General features: G+C 36.7%; 3 protein-coding genes across 9 annotated transcripts; 1 reads left to right on the forward strand and 2 right to left on the reverse strand.

The window, feature by feature from the left end:
- Positions 1-43: 43 nt before the first annotated feature.
- On the forward strand, positions 44-6337 carry zwilch (zwilch kinetochore protein). Its single transcript, XM_007556832.2, has 18 exons — positions 44-238; positions 409-451; positions 549-641; positions 855-1000; positions 1078-1268; positions 1947-2026; positions 2100-2255; positions 2361-2432; positions 3076-3169; positions 3259-3311; positions 3395-3497; positions 3607-3686; positions 3787-3943; positions 4078-4106; positions 4235-4371; positions 4495-4590; positions 4967-5082; positions 5842-6337. The coding sequence occupies exons 1-18, from the start codon at positions 189-191 to the stop codon at positions 5928-5930; spliced, it is 1785 nt and encodes a 594-aa protein (XP_007556894.1). The 5' UTR covers positions 44-188; the 3' UTR covers positions 5931-6337.
- Positions 6065-12648, reverse strand: lctlb (lactase-like b). 7 transcript variants are annotated; one of them, XM_016673737.1, is made up of 15 exons: positions 12466-12648; positions 11668-11828; positions 11429-11589; positions 11243-11330; positions 10278-10387; positions 10067-10195; positions 9862-9957; positions 9733-9787; positions 9496-9657; positions 9147-9424; positions 8930-9056; positions 8658-8857; positions 7724-7787; positions 6645-6689; positions 6065-6483 (listed from the first exon to the last, which is right to left on the reverse strand). In XM_016673737.1, exons 2-15 carry the CDS (start codon positions 11792-11794, stop codon positions 6368-6370), a joined length of 1758 nt encoding a protein of 585 aa, XP_016529223.1. In that variant the 5' UTR covers positions 11795-11828; positions 12466-12648; the 3' UTR covers positions 6065-6367. The 7 variants fall into 7 exon arrangements, 6 of the variants coding, with proteins under 6 accessions (XP_016529223.1, XP_007556891.1, XP_007556890.1 ...); XM_007556829.2 differs by lacking the exon at positions 12466-12648 and adding an exon at positions 11949-12046; XM_007556828.2 differs by lacking the exon at positions 12466-12648 and adding an exon at positions 11922-12000.
- A 663-nt stretch (positions 12649-13311) lies between these two features.
- snapc5 (small nuclear RNA activating complex, polypeptide 5) lies at positions 13312-15247 on the reverse strand. The gene is made up of 4 exons (XM_007556834.2): positions 15090-15247; positions 14704-14825; positions 14551-14628; positions 13312-13927 (listed from the first exon to the last, which is right to left on the reverse strand). Exons 2-4 carry the CDS (start codon positions 14791-14793, stop codon positions 13739-13741), a joined length of 357 nt encoding a protein of 118 aa, XP_007556896.1. The 5' UTR covers positions 14794-14825; positions 15090-15247; the 3' UTR covers positions 13312-13738.
- Between the last annotated feature and the right edge of the window lie 325 nt (positions 15248-15572).

Here is a 15572-nt window from a genome sequence, read left to right on the forward strand (position 1 = left end):
ATGTTTTTTTTATTTTCATTGCTCCGACGTGGCTGATGACCTGTGAACTCGTGTCGTCACTTTTTGACTGAGCGCGCGGTTGTCAAACACAAACAATTCCTACTACTAGTAAATGTTGATACTATCAGCCTGTTTTCTGCTGCTCTAGTCACGCATTTTGCCCTGTAACCCTGATTAACATTTTTGTCATGGGCTCAAAGGTGGTATCTAGAGCAGAAGAGTTTTCCACACTTCTCCGGTGAGTCTTATGTAAACATTTTAATTTACCTTCATTTATCATTTAGCGAGAAAGGCCAAGCTACATCTAGCTGTTAAACGTTCGATGCGAGGAGAAGCCTTCACTTTCTGCGTGTATTTGTATAGTTCAACTTACGTTGTGCTATGCTTTTGGTTTTATGCTCGTCCAAGATATCTTCAGGATGACCAAAGTAGTAATTCATGCACATATGAGGTACTTTCATTTAAAATAATTCCTTTTTATACCATACCAAGAAAAACTGTTATTTTTATATTTTTTGTCGACTTTAATGTATATCTTTGTCTTTAAGGAGGACATTCACATTACAAAGATGAACGGAGACAAACTTACTGCGGTGAATTTGTACTTTGCCAACCAAACAATCTTTGTGTGTGAAAAAGCTGTAAGTCTACTTTTACAATTAAAAAAAATAAAATAAAAGTATTTGAAAAATACATGTGGTTTCAAATTGATGTTTTCCATCAATCAACCAGTCTTCATTTATCAAGTGATTTTTGTACACAGCAAGAGCAACATGAATAGAAATTAATAAATGATTGAGAGTTTGTCCTCAGTTTTTGCTGATCACTGCACAATCTTTTCATTTTTTTGCTAGGTACCAAAAATAATTGGGCTATGTGATGGTGATGAGCTAAACACAGAGACGTTGAACTGTACAGCTGATAGTGATGATGCTGAAGATAGTTGTGATGTTCTCCAAACAGAGCAAGGACCACAGCCACTTACAGTCATGAAAGCAAGGTAAACACTAGTAAAACTTTTACCATTTCATGTAAACAAAGATGTCCGTTTAATAATTTTCTTTTCTCTTTCTGTAGACAGTTGCTGTCTTTGTACACATTATCTCAAAACCCTGGTGTGTCCGCTGTGGACAATAACCCCATCTTACACCCTCTCTGGGTGCGATGCGACAGGAGCGATCCTGCAGGAACAGCCTGGTTTGGTGCAGAAATAGTCTGTGCATCAAATAAAGTAGCCGGGATCAAATTGTATTCTATTACCTGCAAAGGTAAAACCTCTGAAAATATATTTCCCCCTTGCCAAGCACACACTTTCCACACTCTGGCCTGATTATTACCAAAGCTTTAGAATCAAGTATCTCTTAAATAGAACCTGTCAGATGACATGAAGTAGGCTACAACATATCAAAAAGCAGCACATTATGTTACAATCTTTTATAACATAATGTGGCCAGTCTATCAAAATTATTACAAGAGCCATTCACAAACCAAAGATCACAAAAGAAGTCTAACATTAAAGCAGTGCAGGCCTCACTTGCTTCTGTTAAGATCAGTGTTCAGACCAAAGTGAATGAAAAGTCTCATATTTGCTAAAAAAAACAAAAAACATATTGATGATCTCCTATATGTTAATGAAAATATTTAGAAATAAATGCTGGTAGCATGGCCTTAAGCAGGCCATTCCTGTTGATAAAACATCTAGGGAGTTGAATTTTACATTTTTGAAGGAAAATGGGCATGGTTGTTTTGGAAAGCTTTTTGTTGTAAAGTAACAAAATCACTTCAAAACTGTATTTTGTATTTGTAGGCCATCTGAATCTGCTGTTATTTGTTTAATGATCTGAGTTCAATGAAGGAGAAATGTGCAATGGAGCAAATACTTTGGTGCTGCACTCTGTGTTCTGTACAGGCTTTGTCTTTGTCTCTGATGGACAGTTTGTCTTTAGGTTCAACGGTGGAAAAAAAATCTCTTGTAACCCTGGAAGAACTGAAACAAATGCACAAGAACAGACATCATTCCTCCTCTGTAAGTGGGCATGTTTCCTCTTGATTTGCTGCACGAGCTCTAAGTTGTTTACTCAATCTTTCAATATTTCTAGATGGGGATTAAAGGTAGCGCCAGGTTCAGTTTGTTTGGGTCCACCGTCGTGGAAAACACCACAATCGAGTCACAGAGCAGCGTGACAGTGGACTTCAAGTGGAGTCATGTGGAGAGTATTCTTGAGATCCCTCCTCTGTCCTCTACAGCTACTCTTGTAAGCATTTTGTATATTTTTTTGAAAATGGTAAACTTAGTCGGATATTAAAAATGGAATGTTTTGTGATTTTTACGTTGTTTAATGTTTTTGCTTGCTTTGCAGAATATCAAAGTTGTCTGTGGAGACATGAGAAGTCCCATGTTTGAGATGTACAGGGAGCTAGAGTTTCTTCAGGTTTGTACTTCATTTCATTTTCAATCCTGATACTGGCTCTCTGCGACTGCGAAAAATTACTTTAGGTATCATTTAACAGACATGCTGTCTTCTGTAACGTTTTAAAATAGAGAGAACAACAGTCAAATGTGGGTTTCTTCAAGGTTCTACTCTTTAGCCACTAAATTTGTATGAGTATTACAACATACCATGATTTTATGTCTTACTGTCCACAGAGCCTCTTACAGTCAGTGAGGCCAGTGTGTCCATTGTATCAGGTCCATTAGCTAGAAATACATGTCTGTTGCCAAATTAGTACACTACCATCTTAAAAAAAAAGTCAAAATAAATGGTCTCCAGTCTTATTGTTACATTCTCTAAATAAAATCATATTTTTTAGAGCAGATTACCCATAAAGGTTAAGTACGGTATAATTTTGTGAACTCTTTGTTGCTGTGTCTTAGCCCCGTTTTTGTCTTTAATCTTCTATGCATTTCTGTTAGTTTTTTTTTTGTTTGTTTTGTTTTGTTTTTCTTCATCCGTTTTATTTCATATATCTGTAAAGTGTTCTGCATTTCTCTGTGTACGATTGGTGCTATGCGAATAAACCTGCCCTGACAACAAAAGTTCAAATAATAAATTGATCAGTTTCCTGCTGTTTCAGACTTTAGCAAATGGTTTGAAAACAGGTGAGACTGAATGGATGGAACCTGTGGAAAGCACATCGGCTGTAAACCTGACAAAGGTTTATCTCGAAGGTAAATTTACCAAAAAATAAAAACAAAACAATTTTTTAAGAGAACAGAAAAAGCTGTCATGTTAATGTTGCTTTCGTTTCTGCTTACAGAGCTTAGGAACATGGGAAAAACATTACAGGATCAAGCTGCCAAAACAGTTGAGGTATAATAATTGAAACAGAATTCAGTTTGTTATATACAAGAAGAGAAGTGAGACAGTTACTATGTTTTCATCTTTTGTTCAAGACCCCAAAGCTGAAGCAGGAGACGGATCCTTCCATTTTCAACGCCTTCTTGGAAAGAGGAGATTTAGATTTTGCAGAGCAGCTTTGGGTCCGGATGAGAAAAAGTACTATTTACATATTGTATTTATAAATGTAAACAACACTGGGATCCATCTATAACATCACCTTGACTACCATTTTGTTTTTGTTTTTTTGTTTTTTTTTTCTTTACAGGTGTGAGTTCATACCAGGACATCGGCGACTGTCTGAAGCTGGTTATCGAAGCTCTACGATACGGTGACATCAAGCCCTGGGTATGAAGTGACGTTGCTCTGGCCATCTAATATCATACTCACAAATGCGAGCAAGTTTTTGTTTTGTTGTAAGATTGCTTTTCTTTTCCTGTGCCTCCAGATTCACAGAGACAGCAGCAGCTCCCTCAGCAAACTGATCCTTCAGTCCTATCACCAGCAGATTGACCACGTCTCTCTTACAGGCATCACCCCGGTCACCATGCTACTGGAGGTGGGACTAGACAAGATGAGAAAAGATTACATTAACTACTTGATTGGTAAGCTTCTTTCATCTTAAATGTGAGGTTTATGTTTAGTAATCAGTGATTTAATAAAGGCTCCCAATAAACTATGTTTCACAAGGTTTGCAAAAACAGCTGTAATCCTTATTTATTTATTTTTTTTAAATCAGGTGAAGAATTGACAACTTTAAACCACCTGGTAAGTTCAGTAAATATTTTTTCATTCCGTTTCTGGACATTGTGTCTACATTGTGTTCATACAGTTTCAGGAAAAAAAAAACAAAAAAAAAACAACGATTCCTAATAGTAATAAGTTATACTCGACAGTACTACTACCTGAGCACTGAGGTTGATCTGCAAGAGCAAGTGATCAGACTCAGAAAACTGCACCACCTGCTGGAAATAATAGTGACCTGCGGCACATTCTTGGGGTTGCCTTACGACCGGCAATTTGTCCTCACACAGTAAACACTTTTACTTGTTCTCTTGACTTACGAGCAGGAAAATGCACGTTTTGTTAATAAGAAAAGCAAACTCATCTTTTTTTTTTTTTTTTTTTTTTTTTTTTTTTTTTTTCCCCCTTGCAGATCATGTCTGAATCACTACAAAACATCAACATACGACGAGGAACATGAATTCAAGCTCCAGATCAAACCAGCCTTGATAAGCCATTTCTACCAGAAGTACGATTTACAGCCTTTTGCTGAACGTTAAGACAAAATAATTTGCAATATTCCCTCATGTTTTTAATGGGTTTGTTTGATATAATTTTTGCAATCTAACCTGACCCGAACTCAAATTGACGAATTTTTAAAGTGTCACATGGTGCTTTGCAAAACTATTGACTCCTCTAATGTTTTTCCTTACGACCTCAAATATTAATGCATTTTTATTATAACTTTATGTCACAGTCACAAAGGGTTGGATTTTTATTGCAGAACCTTTACAAATAGTATTAATTTCTAATATATTTATATATTCATTCCCATGAGTTAAAACTTTAGAATCACATTTTGTTCAGTTTTGTCCTACTTCTGATTGTGTGCTTGTTTTCCTCAGGGAGCTTCCCATAATGTGGGGAGTTGAGATATCCAGTGGTCAAGGTCTTCGTGAGGTGCGGACGTCCTTACAGCTCAGTGACAAGCCGCTGGTTGATCATGTCATCTTTGAAACAGGTGATTTATATGTACCTCTCACTGTATATCTGCAGTGCTGGACAAGCTTAAAAGTGTCAGAGTAAACACTGCAGCTGCTGTGTTACTATAAATGTAGTTCAACCAGTTTTACATATCCATAACCTTCACTAAATAATTTGGTGTGTTGAACACATCTAGTCTGTCTGCTGTAGTTGTATGTTTTGCCTATGCTGCTCAGCTACATGTAAATTTCATCCATATCTGTCCTGGACAGAGGAAATATTTGCCACGTTTTTCCACACATGGAAGCTCCAAAAGTCAATTTTGATTGTCCCAATAAAATGGCTAAACCTTTTGAACAGTGTTGAAGAGAGAAAGGGGGAAAAAACTGTATTGTAGCTCTTCAAAGATTTGACATTACTCTTTGTTTGACCTTCTTAAAAGGAATATATTATATAGAACCAAAAAAATCATTTTACACGCTTTTACTATTATGCTAAAAGTTGTGAAAAATATATTTGATGGTAAATATAGACGAGATGGGGAACACATAATGCAACCATCAACTTTTATTCAAGTTTTCTACGCGACATATTTCTACATATTAAAGCCTGAATAGCATGCATGTAACTTTGAGGACAGCAAACCATAACCTCATCTAGGGCACCAACCTGGCTAGAGCGGGTTATGGCTGGCCATGATGAACATATGAAAACTTCTTACTGAAACAGTATCTACACTCTTATCCACTGTAACATCCCGCTAAAGACTATTTTTCTTTTTAATTGTGTCTTTTAGATTTTCCAAATGAAACTGTAAATGGGGACATTGATGAGCCTGCCTTCTTTTCTACTACGATGTGCTGCAGCTTCAACAGCTTTGTGTAAATGTACTATTTGTATTTGATATTATCATTAGCTACTAATATGTTTTTATGTCTTTTTGTTTTTTTTTTGGGGGGGGGGTTAGACTAGAGATGTCAGTTTTTCAATATGACTGTTTAGGGGTTTAGAAGAGGCCATCTGTTGAACAAAGTTTAATATTGATAAAAGCACAAATGAAGGTATTTTGCAACAGCCTTTTCATACAACAGGACAATACAGCATGTTGTTGATGCATTTATCAGAATCTCTGCTTCTAGGTTCTACATTATCTGCTTAAGCAGTGTTTAATTTCTCTCAGCAAACACTGAATTCACATCAAATGAATAAAGTTAGCATTTCAATGTAAAGTCAGCTCACAAATGTACTCGTATTCACACAAAAATGAGTAAAGAAATAAAGCAGTAAAGTTGCATGAGCATGTTCGTAACTTCAAACGCCTCCTAGTTCCTTCTTCGCAGCAGGAACATGAGCAACACGGCGCTGATCAATATGGAGAGCGTGCACACTGTGGGGACGACAATTTCAGTCACCATCTCCATGTGGCTGGTCAGCGGGTCTGCAAAACACATTTACGCTCATTACAACCCCGTCGCATACGCAGACATGGCTTAGAAAACTAGTGTAAATGCTCAAGCACAGCACTCAAAGGGTTAATATTTCTCACCTGCACAGAATTACACTGTATCTGATTAACTGTGAGCATGAGGGATTTCTTACCATGTATAAGTCTTAGAATATTGGCAGCAGTACTCCGCTGTTCCTCTAATGAAAGAAGAGAAAGTACTTAAAGGTGATTAACGACACTTTAACCCTTTGAGGACTGCATGCAGCTGCTGGTTGGAGTATTTCAGAAAGCTGCAACTTTAATCCACTGAAAGTATGTTTAAGGCTGTGAGCAAGTACTTGAACCCTAATTGACTAATTGACACAACAAAAAGTCACTATGTCGATGAGATTTTAAAATTCTGCAACAACAGTTTTTGTTCGCAAGGGGGGAGCAATCTTCAGGACAGCTTAGGTTGATTTGGATAGCTTTTATTGCCCCTTTTTTTCTGATATTAAAATGTATTTGTTTATGACAAATTTAGTTAAAACAACAAAAAATTCATTTTGCTTTCTTTTTTGCACAGAATTCTGATTCTGATTCAAAGCAAACTCAGAATAAATTGCCAACCAAGCATTTTTCACATCGATGTACGTGTTTTGAGTAAAAGTAAAACCATCAGTCTGTTGTGTCTAAATTCAGTCTTATAATTTGAAGTATATTATTTGGTCCAGTAAGTTGTCCTGCTTGCTGAAATACTCTTTATGCACAAACAAAACAGAACAAGTTTGCATAAAATGTACAAGGCAGAAGCTTGTTTTAAAGCTACTTGTTAAGCAGCAGAGGCCTCAATGTGTTAGTTTTTAAACCACTCAGTCAAAAACCAATGACAGAGATATGAGTAAAGTTTAAAAAGTATGTACCCTGAAGTTCTAAACTTCATCATGCACTGGCCAAACCTTTGGCATCTCAGCATGTTCCTTGGATTTTCTTCTAGCTAGAAGGGCAAACAAAGAAGATATCTCAAATATTCTGCAAGAAATTCTGAGAACTGGGTTTTTGCATTTTTAATATATTTTTACGCAATCGTTTATGTCCTCTGAAGTCAAATTCATGTCAAATTGTAATAACGTCTGCCCATCATCGTTAACAAATAACCAATTGTATTTCCAAATCTTTATTTGTTTACCCCAGCTAGTTGTTAATCTTTTGTCACAGGCAAAATTGTCACAGAAAAAAAAAATTAACTAACCTGCTGCTAGTAGCTGGTTGCTGGAAGAACACATCTCAACAGCCTTCCTCCTCCAGTTTTCAACCTGTGAATATAAAAAAACAAAAAAAACAATGACAGACTTGGGCTGAACCCCATTTCTGAATGTTACTTCTCCCCTTGAAGTTCTAAACTTCATCTTGAATTGGCCATCATGCACTGCATTGGTACTTGACGGATGAGTGGATCACATTCCACTAAGAAGTGGTTCTGTTTCACAAGAAGCTGTTTTCTATAAACTGTTACTGGTTCCAGTAACAGTTTATACTGAAACCAGTATAAACTGTATAAACTGTTCCAGTATAAACAGATACTGTTTATACTTTTTCATGTTTATTATCTGAGAGCAAAAACATAGAACTAAATGCAACAAATCCAAAAGTAAAGCATCTTAAAATAGATTTTTGAAAGACTTGATCATGTCAAATGTAGTCATAACACTATAACTTTATACTTTTTTTTTAAATTATGGACTTACTGATGATGATCCTGACTGCAGTTATTCTCTTATATGTCTGTCCATATAAGAGGAAAATGTACTGCATGTTTCAATATGTTTTAGATTCTACTTAAACGTTTTATTCAGTGATCAAAATGGATGACATTCATGTAAAATATAATTTTTAAAATGGATATTACAGCTGTTATTGTACTTATGAAAATGTTAATGGATTATATATTGACATTTTTATATGTTTCTCTCCATTGTCTAATGAACCACTTACAGCTGTACCTAAACATGCTGTTGACTTTGACTAGCACCAGGCCTTTAAAAAAAAAAAAAAACCCGTCAAAAGCTAAGAAAGGGCTGGAATGTGATTCAACCTTTGGTGTGTATATCGAACTGTATAACCCCCAGTTCAATATAAAGAACTAAATCTCTATATCTAAGAATTTAAAATGATAAATCTCTCACCTCTCTTTGATTTGGAAAGCCATTGGAGCTGATGATCCGTTTGTAAAACTGCACAGAAGCTTTCGGATATCGAGGTTTGTTTTTGTTCCTGAAGTCCACATAGTACAAGCCGAATCTCTCGGAGTAACCTTCGTCCCACTCAAACTTGTCCAGCAAAGACCATGCAGTGTAGCCCTTTACATTGACTCCATCTCTTATAGCTGAGTAACAGAGAAACATGATAACAAGTTAATCTGTCTCATTTTCTATACATAATTTTTAGAATCACTCACCTTTTAGCATCTCATTGATGTAGTCTTTATAATATTGTATCCTCCATTCATCACACAGCTCTGTGCACATCATCTTCTCAGAAACTCCATTCTCAGTCACGTAAATCATCGGGTTCCCATACTGAGTCTGTAGAAGGAAGAAAACGGTGCAGCTTGGCTTTGAACTAAGCCACTCAGTTAAAACTCAGTGCAAATAAAAAACACCTTAACTCTGTACCTTGACAAAATTCAGCAAACGCCTGAAACCCCATGGCACAGAGTAGAGCCATTCTGACCCAGGATCAGGCCACCGCGGGTCCACCAGCTCAGCCAGGTCACGGTCTGTGAAGTAGCTGTTGCTGCTACGGCCTGTTGGATCATTCCTGTGGGTGATGTACCGGGTGGTGAAATGGCCGATGCCAAGGAAGTCACACGTCCCCTTTATGTAACTCTTCTCTTGTGAAGAAAACGCAGGCAGTCGAGATGTCCCAAGTCCCTGCTGCACACTCTTCCTTCCTGCACACCAGTGTCGATTAGGCATCTCCTCAGTCATTTCGGCGAGATTAACTTTTTACTGTGCAACTCACCGACAAAGTCTTTCATTACTTGAGGGTAGTCTCCATGAAAGATGGGTGTGGCAAACCAGCCCAGATAGAACTGTACATATCTCTCTGCTGCTTCAATGTCTTTCTGGTTGCTGATATCCACCGGCTCGCCCCAGTCCCCCGACAAAGAGATGCCCACCAGACCTGCAGAGATGCAGAACAGTTCTCAGGATTTAAAAACCCACTGCAGGTTGAATGTTACTTTTCAACCTCGTTTACCTTTTTGTTTTCCCCTCCATTGTGTATCATAAGTGTGCCAAACTTTGGCATGTGCCTGGATATTAAAAAGATCAAATGTAAGTTTCATTTGTTAGCTTGCTTTGAGCGATGGGAGCAGCATCTTAATACCTTTATGATGTGATGTGCAGCTCTATAAGCCCCAGTTCCTCTCAGCTTCAGCCCAGGAGCGTGCTCACCTGTCTCATAACCTTCAACAGCCACAGACTGTAAATGGATGTTAAGTAGAGAGACATATACTTAATTGCCTTATTCAGCAGGAGTGAGTAAAGCAATCCTGTTGCAAACTTAAAAAAAAACAATATTCCAAACACACCCAGGGATTGTTGAAAGTGATCCAGTGCTTCACTCTATCGCCAAATTTTTCAAAGCAAAGGTTGGCGAAGTCATTGAAATGATTGACCATACTTATGTTTTGCCACCCACCATATTTCTCTTGTAAAACCTGAAAGAGGAAACAATACAATTCATAGCTTGGAGGCACATCAAAGTTAAAAGTCGAGGTGGTCAGCATTAAACACACCAACCTGAGGCAGATCCCAGTGATACAGCGTAACAATGGGAGTGATATGGTTCTCCAATAGGTGGTCGATTAGTTCATCATAGTACTGTATTCCTTTTCCGTTTACATGGTCAGCTGCAAATAGTGTTGAAGTTTAGAACAAGGATAACTCTACACAAAACATTAAAAACGCCAGCTAGAAAGCTTTGATCACCTGAAATGTTCCCAAATGTTTGTATGTCATTCATTGTGTTTTATTGGGCTTAAATGCAATAGACTGACTCAAAGAACTTGTGAAGGGGGAAAATGTACTGCATGTTTCAATATATTTTTCTACAAAATTCAATCTTCCTGAGTCAAAACACATTTTTGCTAGTTATAGACATTTGAGGTCTGTCTTTAACAGCGTTCTACATTAAGAGACTCAAAGTTTTGTCTATTTTATTTTGCAATATGGCATCCATTTTCAGCCCTTATCGCAGATTCTCAATTGGATTTAGGTTGAATACATTATGCTTTACATACCAACATTATGTTGTGTCTCTCTGGCTGTATGTTTAGCTACAAGGGTAAATTTACGTTAATTGCTTGGATTTTGTAGGTTTACACTGGCTTTCCGCTTTTGATTTTCAACAATAAATTGATCTGCGCTCTGTCAAATGTTAAAAAGTTTGAGTATAGTTTTATAACCTTCACAGAATAGCTGTATTAGTATTCAGTCAATTACACATACGTAGCACATTTACTAAATAGTTATCAAAGCGAGCTGGTTGGAAATGCACACCAAACTTACAATAAATGTATTTGTGAATTGCCCAGAAAATCATAGATGCTTTTCCTAAAGCTTCAAGATTGTTACTTTGCTTTGGTCCATTAAGTAAATTAACTAAAAAATATATATATTTTTTTTCTGGTTGTAACATGACAACTAAAAAAGGAAAAAGCCCAGAGGTATGATTTTTTTTTTTTTTTTTGTAAGGCACTACTTACACTTTACACCAGTGGGAATAATCCTGGGCCATGAGATAGAGAAACGATAGTGGTTCAGCCTTATCTCCTTCATTAGAGAAATATCATCCTGAACAAAATACATGCAGTGCAATGAGATATTTAGATTGACTTGTACCTTCACACAACACAAGCTCCTACACTTCTGAAATCTTTCTGAATCCTCACCTTGATCTTGTAGTAGCTTTCACAGGAGGAATCCCCCGTGTCATTAAGTTGGATTTTGCCCTTTTTGTGACTGAACACATCCCAGATGCTCAGTCCTTTTCCATCTTTGTCCCAGGCTCCTTCTGTTTGATAGGCTGAACCTCCGGCACCCCATGAAAATCCTAACAAACGCAACAATCGATCAGCTTGGTCGTGTTTGGCAAAACGAACAAAGGACTTTGCAGAAAATAAGTGAATACCAGTTGGAAAAGTGCCATAATAGAAGGAGCCGTGGTTGTTCTTTGTCCAGTCGAAGTCCTCAGCCGCAGACAGACACAGCACCAACATAAGCACATGGCACACACTGACGCCACAGCGGGGCTGCATGGTTCTCCTGCAGCACAAACTGATGAGATCTTCCCTGATGTATAAGCAGGGATGAGAGCCCATTCAGTAACCACATTTAATCATACGAATAGGCAAACACGTCACAACCAAGCCAACAAATACACACTTTCTTGAAAATGAAGGATATTTGTACCAGAGAGAAACTTAAAAGTCCATAAAGAGTCATCAAGCAGTCTAGAAGCATCCCAGTGTGATGGTCCGTGGGGGGTCTCGGTCCCCTAATGCAAAGCCAAATGCCTCTTTTCAAACTCAATGGAGTGTGAGCTCATCGTGCTGAGGCAGACAGATCCTATACAAACTGTGGTTTCACCTCTGTAAGCAAAGCTAATGTTTGAGAGGCTGATACATTTACAGTGAACACTCACATGACAATGCAAGAATGTTTCTACACAAAATAATATGGACATCATTGTGTTTTGGATGGAGATTAAATGCTACTTTTAAAAACCTGCCAACATTTAAAATTAAATAGTGAAAATAACTCTTGAAATATCCAATTAGAAATGTAGCCTAATATAATGAATCTGATCATTTTTATTTATTTTTTTGTTTGTTTTGGCAATAAATACCCATTATTCAATTCAGGCATGATCTTTTACAACTTTCCCAGATAAAAATGTTACAACTCCAAACCATCTATGCCTATTTACCTGTAAACCCTATAAAGACTGCATTGACTTGAGGCCTGCAAAACTTTGTTTGGGAGTGAGAACTCTCCCAAAGCAGCAGAAGATGTAGAAAACTGGACACATCTAACGAAGAAGTCTCCACTGCCTGGTGTGGCACCGCTCTTCTCCAGAGCTGTTCCCTGCAGGCAGTGTGAACGCTCACAGCATTGTGAGACTCAGTGTATTGTTTTACCTGTTTAGAAAATGCTGAATGGTTTATTCAGTTGAAAGTGTTTGCACTGCATTCCCCAATTATCTGAATCAGATGAGGACAAGAGATACGAACAAGCTTCAATGCAAACGAAGCCCTCAATTTGTACCTAAATTCATTTGTGATTACATGAACAGTAGTTGTGTTTTACCAGATTTTAAATGAATTTGAAATTTTTAATTGGAATATGGCACATATGATTCCTGGCAAATTAGCTACATTAGACATAACTGGACATGACTCCGGCCACCAGCTGGTGAAAAAATTGCTTCTAATATGGTCCTTATATGTGCAAAATTTGAATCAAGTGATATGCTACTTTAGCAGTGTGGTGGTGCAAGGAACATTTGTGACAATAAAAAGCATGATATCGCTGAATCTGTATATATATATATATATATATATATATGTCAACGTAATCAAAAAGTTACTATTAGTAATTCACCTGAAGAAAAAAAAGATTGCTTGTAATTATGCATTTTTAAAAATGGAATCACAAAAATGAATTTTCCAATTATATTCTAATATACTAAAATGCATCTGCAATATACAAATGTCAAGTAAAACATGTTTCGTTATAATTACAAGTGAACAATATTGAAATCAGACACACAATAAACAAAGCAAAACATTTATTTTTGTGCTTAAAATTCTCATTTCTTTTAAAACAACACGTACATTTTATTCTCTTTTATGGCCCAGCCATAACATTTCATGACACGCATAACAACCAGGATTTTGGATTTTCAAGTGAATACGTCACCAAAAAAAAAAAAAGAAAAATGCCTAGAAAGCTACTCAGTAAGCACCTAATGATACTGTCTTATAGCATGTCAGTGACACATTCCTCACAAACTTTAAGTTAAATTATAGGGAGAAATGTAGACAATATGCTCTAAATTAGGCTAGAAATGGGCACTGCTAGCACCACTGACTATTACAATGTAACGGTTACTCCATCTGAATAAATTAAAGCTACCAACTAATAATACAACTAAAAGGTGTTCTCGTTAAGTGGCCAGATACACACACAACCCATAATTCTTAGTAATCATCATCCTCCTCATCTGCTTCAGGCACAAATTCAAACTCATTGTCATCATCCTCTTCATCATATTCATTCTCCTCGTCGTCATCATCTTCGTCTTCTTCCTCCATGTCATAATCCTCAGCACTATTCAGCAAGAGTTTGGTGCGATTGATTTCGGTCTCATCGTCAAGATTAATCTGAACCTGGAATAATATGAATAAACTTGATTTCAGTCCAGAGGCAAAGACAAAGCAAGAAAAGCTCATCGTCCAGTTACAGTAATGATCAAGATCATTTCCAACCTGTAGATACAGATCATTCCAAAACTGTTTGTACAATCGAGACCTCACACGTTAGTCCCAAAATGTAAGCATTTTATTTAATTCAGAATGTGATAGAGCAACAAAGAGTAGAATGGAATAACACTGAGTTTTCAAAGTTTTTAGCAAAAATCCTAAACATTCATTTAGCCTGCTTTACTCTGGCACCTCTAAATTAAATCTAATTTATTACTAATTAAAACAGCTTTTCATTTAAATTACATCTAACTATTTTGTTCAATCATCCACAGACTGAAATTATTCACTCAAAACTACTACTATAATACTGGCAGAAAGCTATTGTGGGCTTGAACTTGGATGTGGTAGACATTATAAAGTTAATTAAATGTAATCCAAAATACTCTATTTTCCACTTGATTAACTCAAAGTGATCCAATAGCTACTTTTAATGAGGTAATATAAACACAGAATAAGTACACATTATTCAAAATGTCACAACATGTAGCCATTTGATGCTAAACTGAAGTGATTCATGTTCGTTTTACCTCATTTTCTGGCGAGGGGTCATGTGAAGCTCCTTCTGTTTGAGCGCTGATGATAGACTTCAAGGCCCCTTCTTCAAACTAAAATATGTGCAAATTACATGTGAAACACGAATATGTGCACAAACATCTTTATATTTATGAGCTCACAATCACCTTCAAGCGGTTCAGCTGGTCTTGTAGCATGACTTTGATTTTGAGGAGAGTCTCCTCTTCCTTCTTCAGCTCCTGCAAACGGCTGTGCATGTTTGTTGCTGCAATCAGACCATTCCTCAACACTGAAAGAGCACACAGGGGCACATTATTTATTATTTACTGGGAATGTATTTGCTCCTTGTGGTCAAAATGAAATATTTAAGATATATATATCTTTTCTTTTTATTTCTATGTATAATGTTTTCGAAAGGAAAACTATAATATATATACTCCGTTTTTCTCGGTATTGGCAGGAACTGAAGTCAATTTTGTATCATAGCGGTTCATTAATATAGCTCAGTTTACTTCTCCATTCGTAAACCAGGGTAAGTTTAAAACAGCCTTACCTCTTTATACACACTGCCTAAAGTTCCATAACAGAATCTAAGGATAAAGATCTTAATAAGGTGCGTCGGAGATTTCTTTTTTATTTCTAACGAATCGGGTTGTTATGCTAACAGGCTAAAGTTTGGTTGTTCCTGTTGTCAAACAGGCGTCATTTCCGGGGCAACAGGGGCTTTGCAGTGGTGACGGAAAATGTAGGAATTCCCCTCTTCTTTTATATGCTTTTAAAATTTACGCTGTCGTCGGGATTACAAATTAGATATCTATTTTTTGTTTTTGTATAGATTAGTCATTTTAAATATTAACCATTTTTAATGTATTTTTTTTTCTTCATATGGGTTTTAAATTGTTCATATGGAATGCACTGAGAGATAGAGGCAGACAAAAACATGAATTTGGAATTATTATAGCTATCAAAACATTAGCTGAGGGTCTAAAATAATAATAATAAGAATAGCTAAACAGTTAATCGAAATTAAACCTAT

This window comes from Poecilia formosa, unplaced genomic scaffold, assembly GCF_000485575.1.
Source record: "Poecilia formosa unplaced genomic scaffold, Poecilia_formosa-5.1.2 Scaffold81, whole genome shotgun sequence".
Lineage (NCBI taxonomy): Eukaryota > Metazoa > Chordata > Actinopteri > Cyprinodontiformes > Poeciliidae > Poecilia > Poecilia formosa.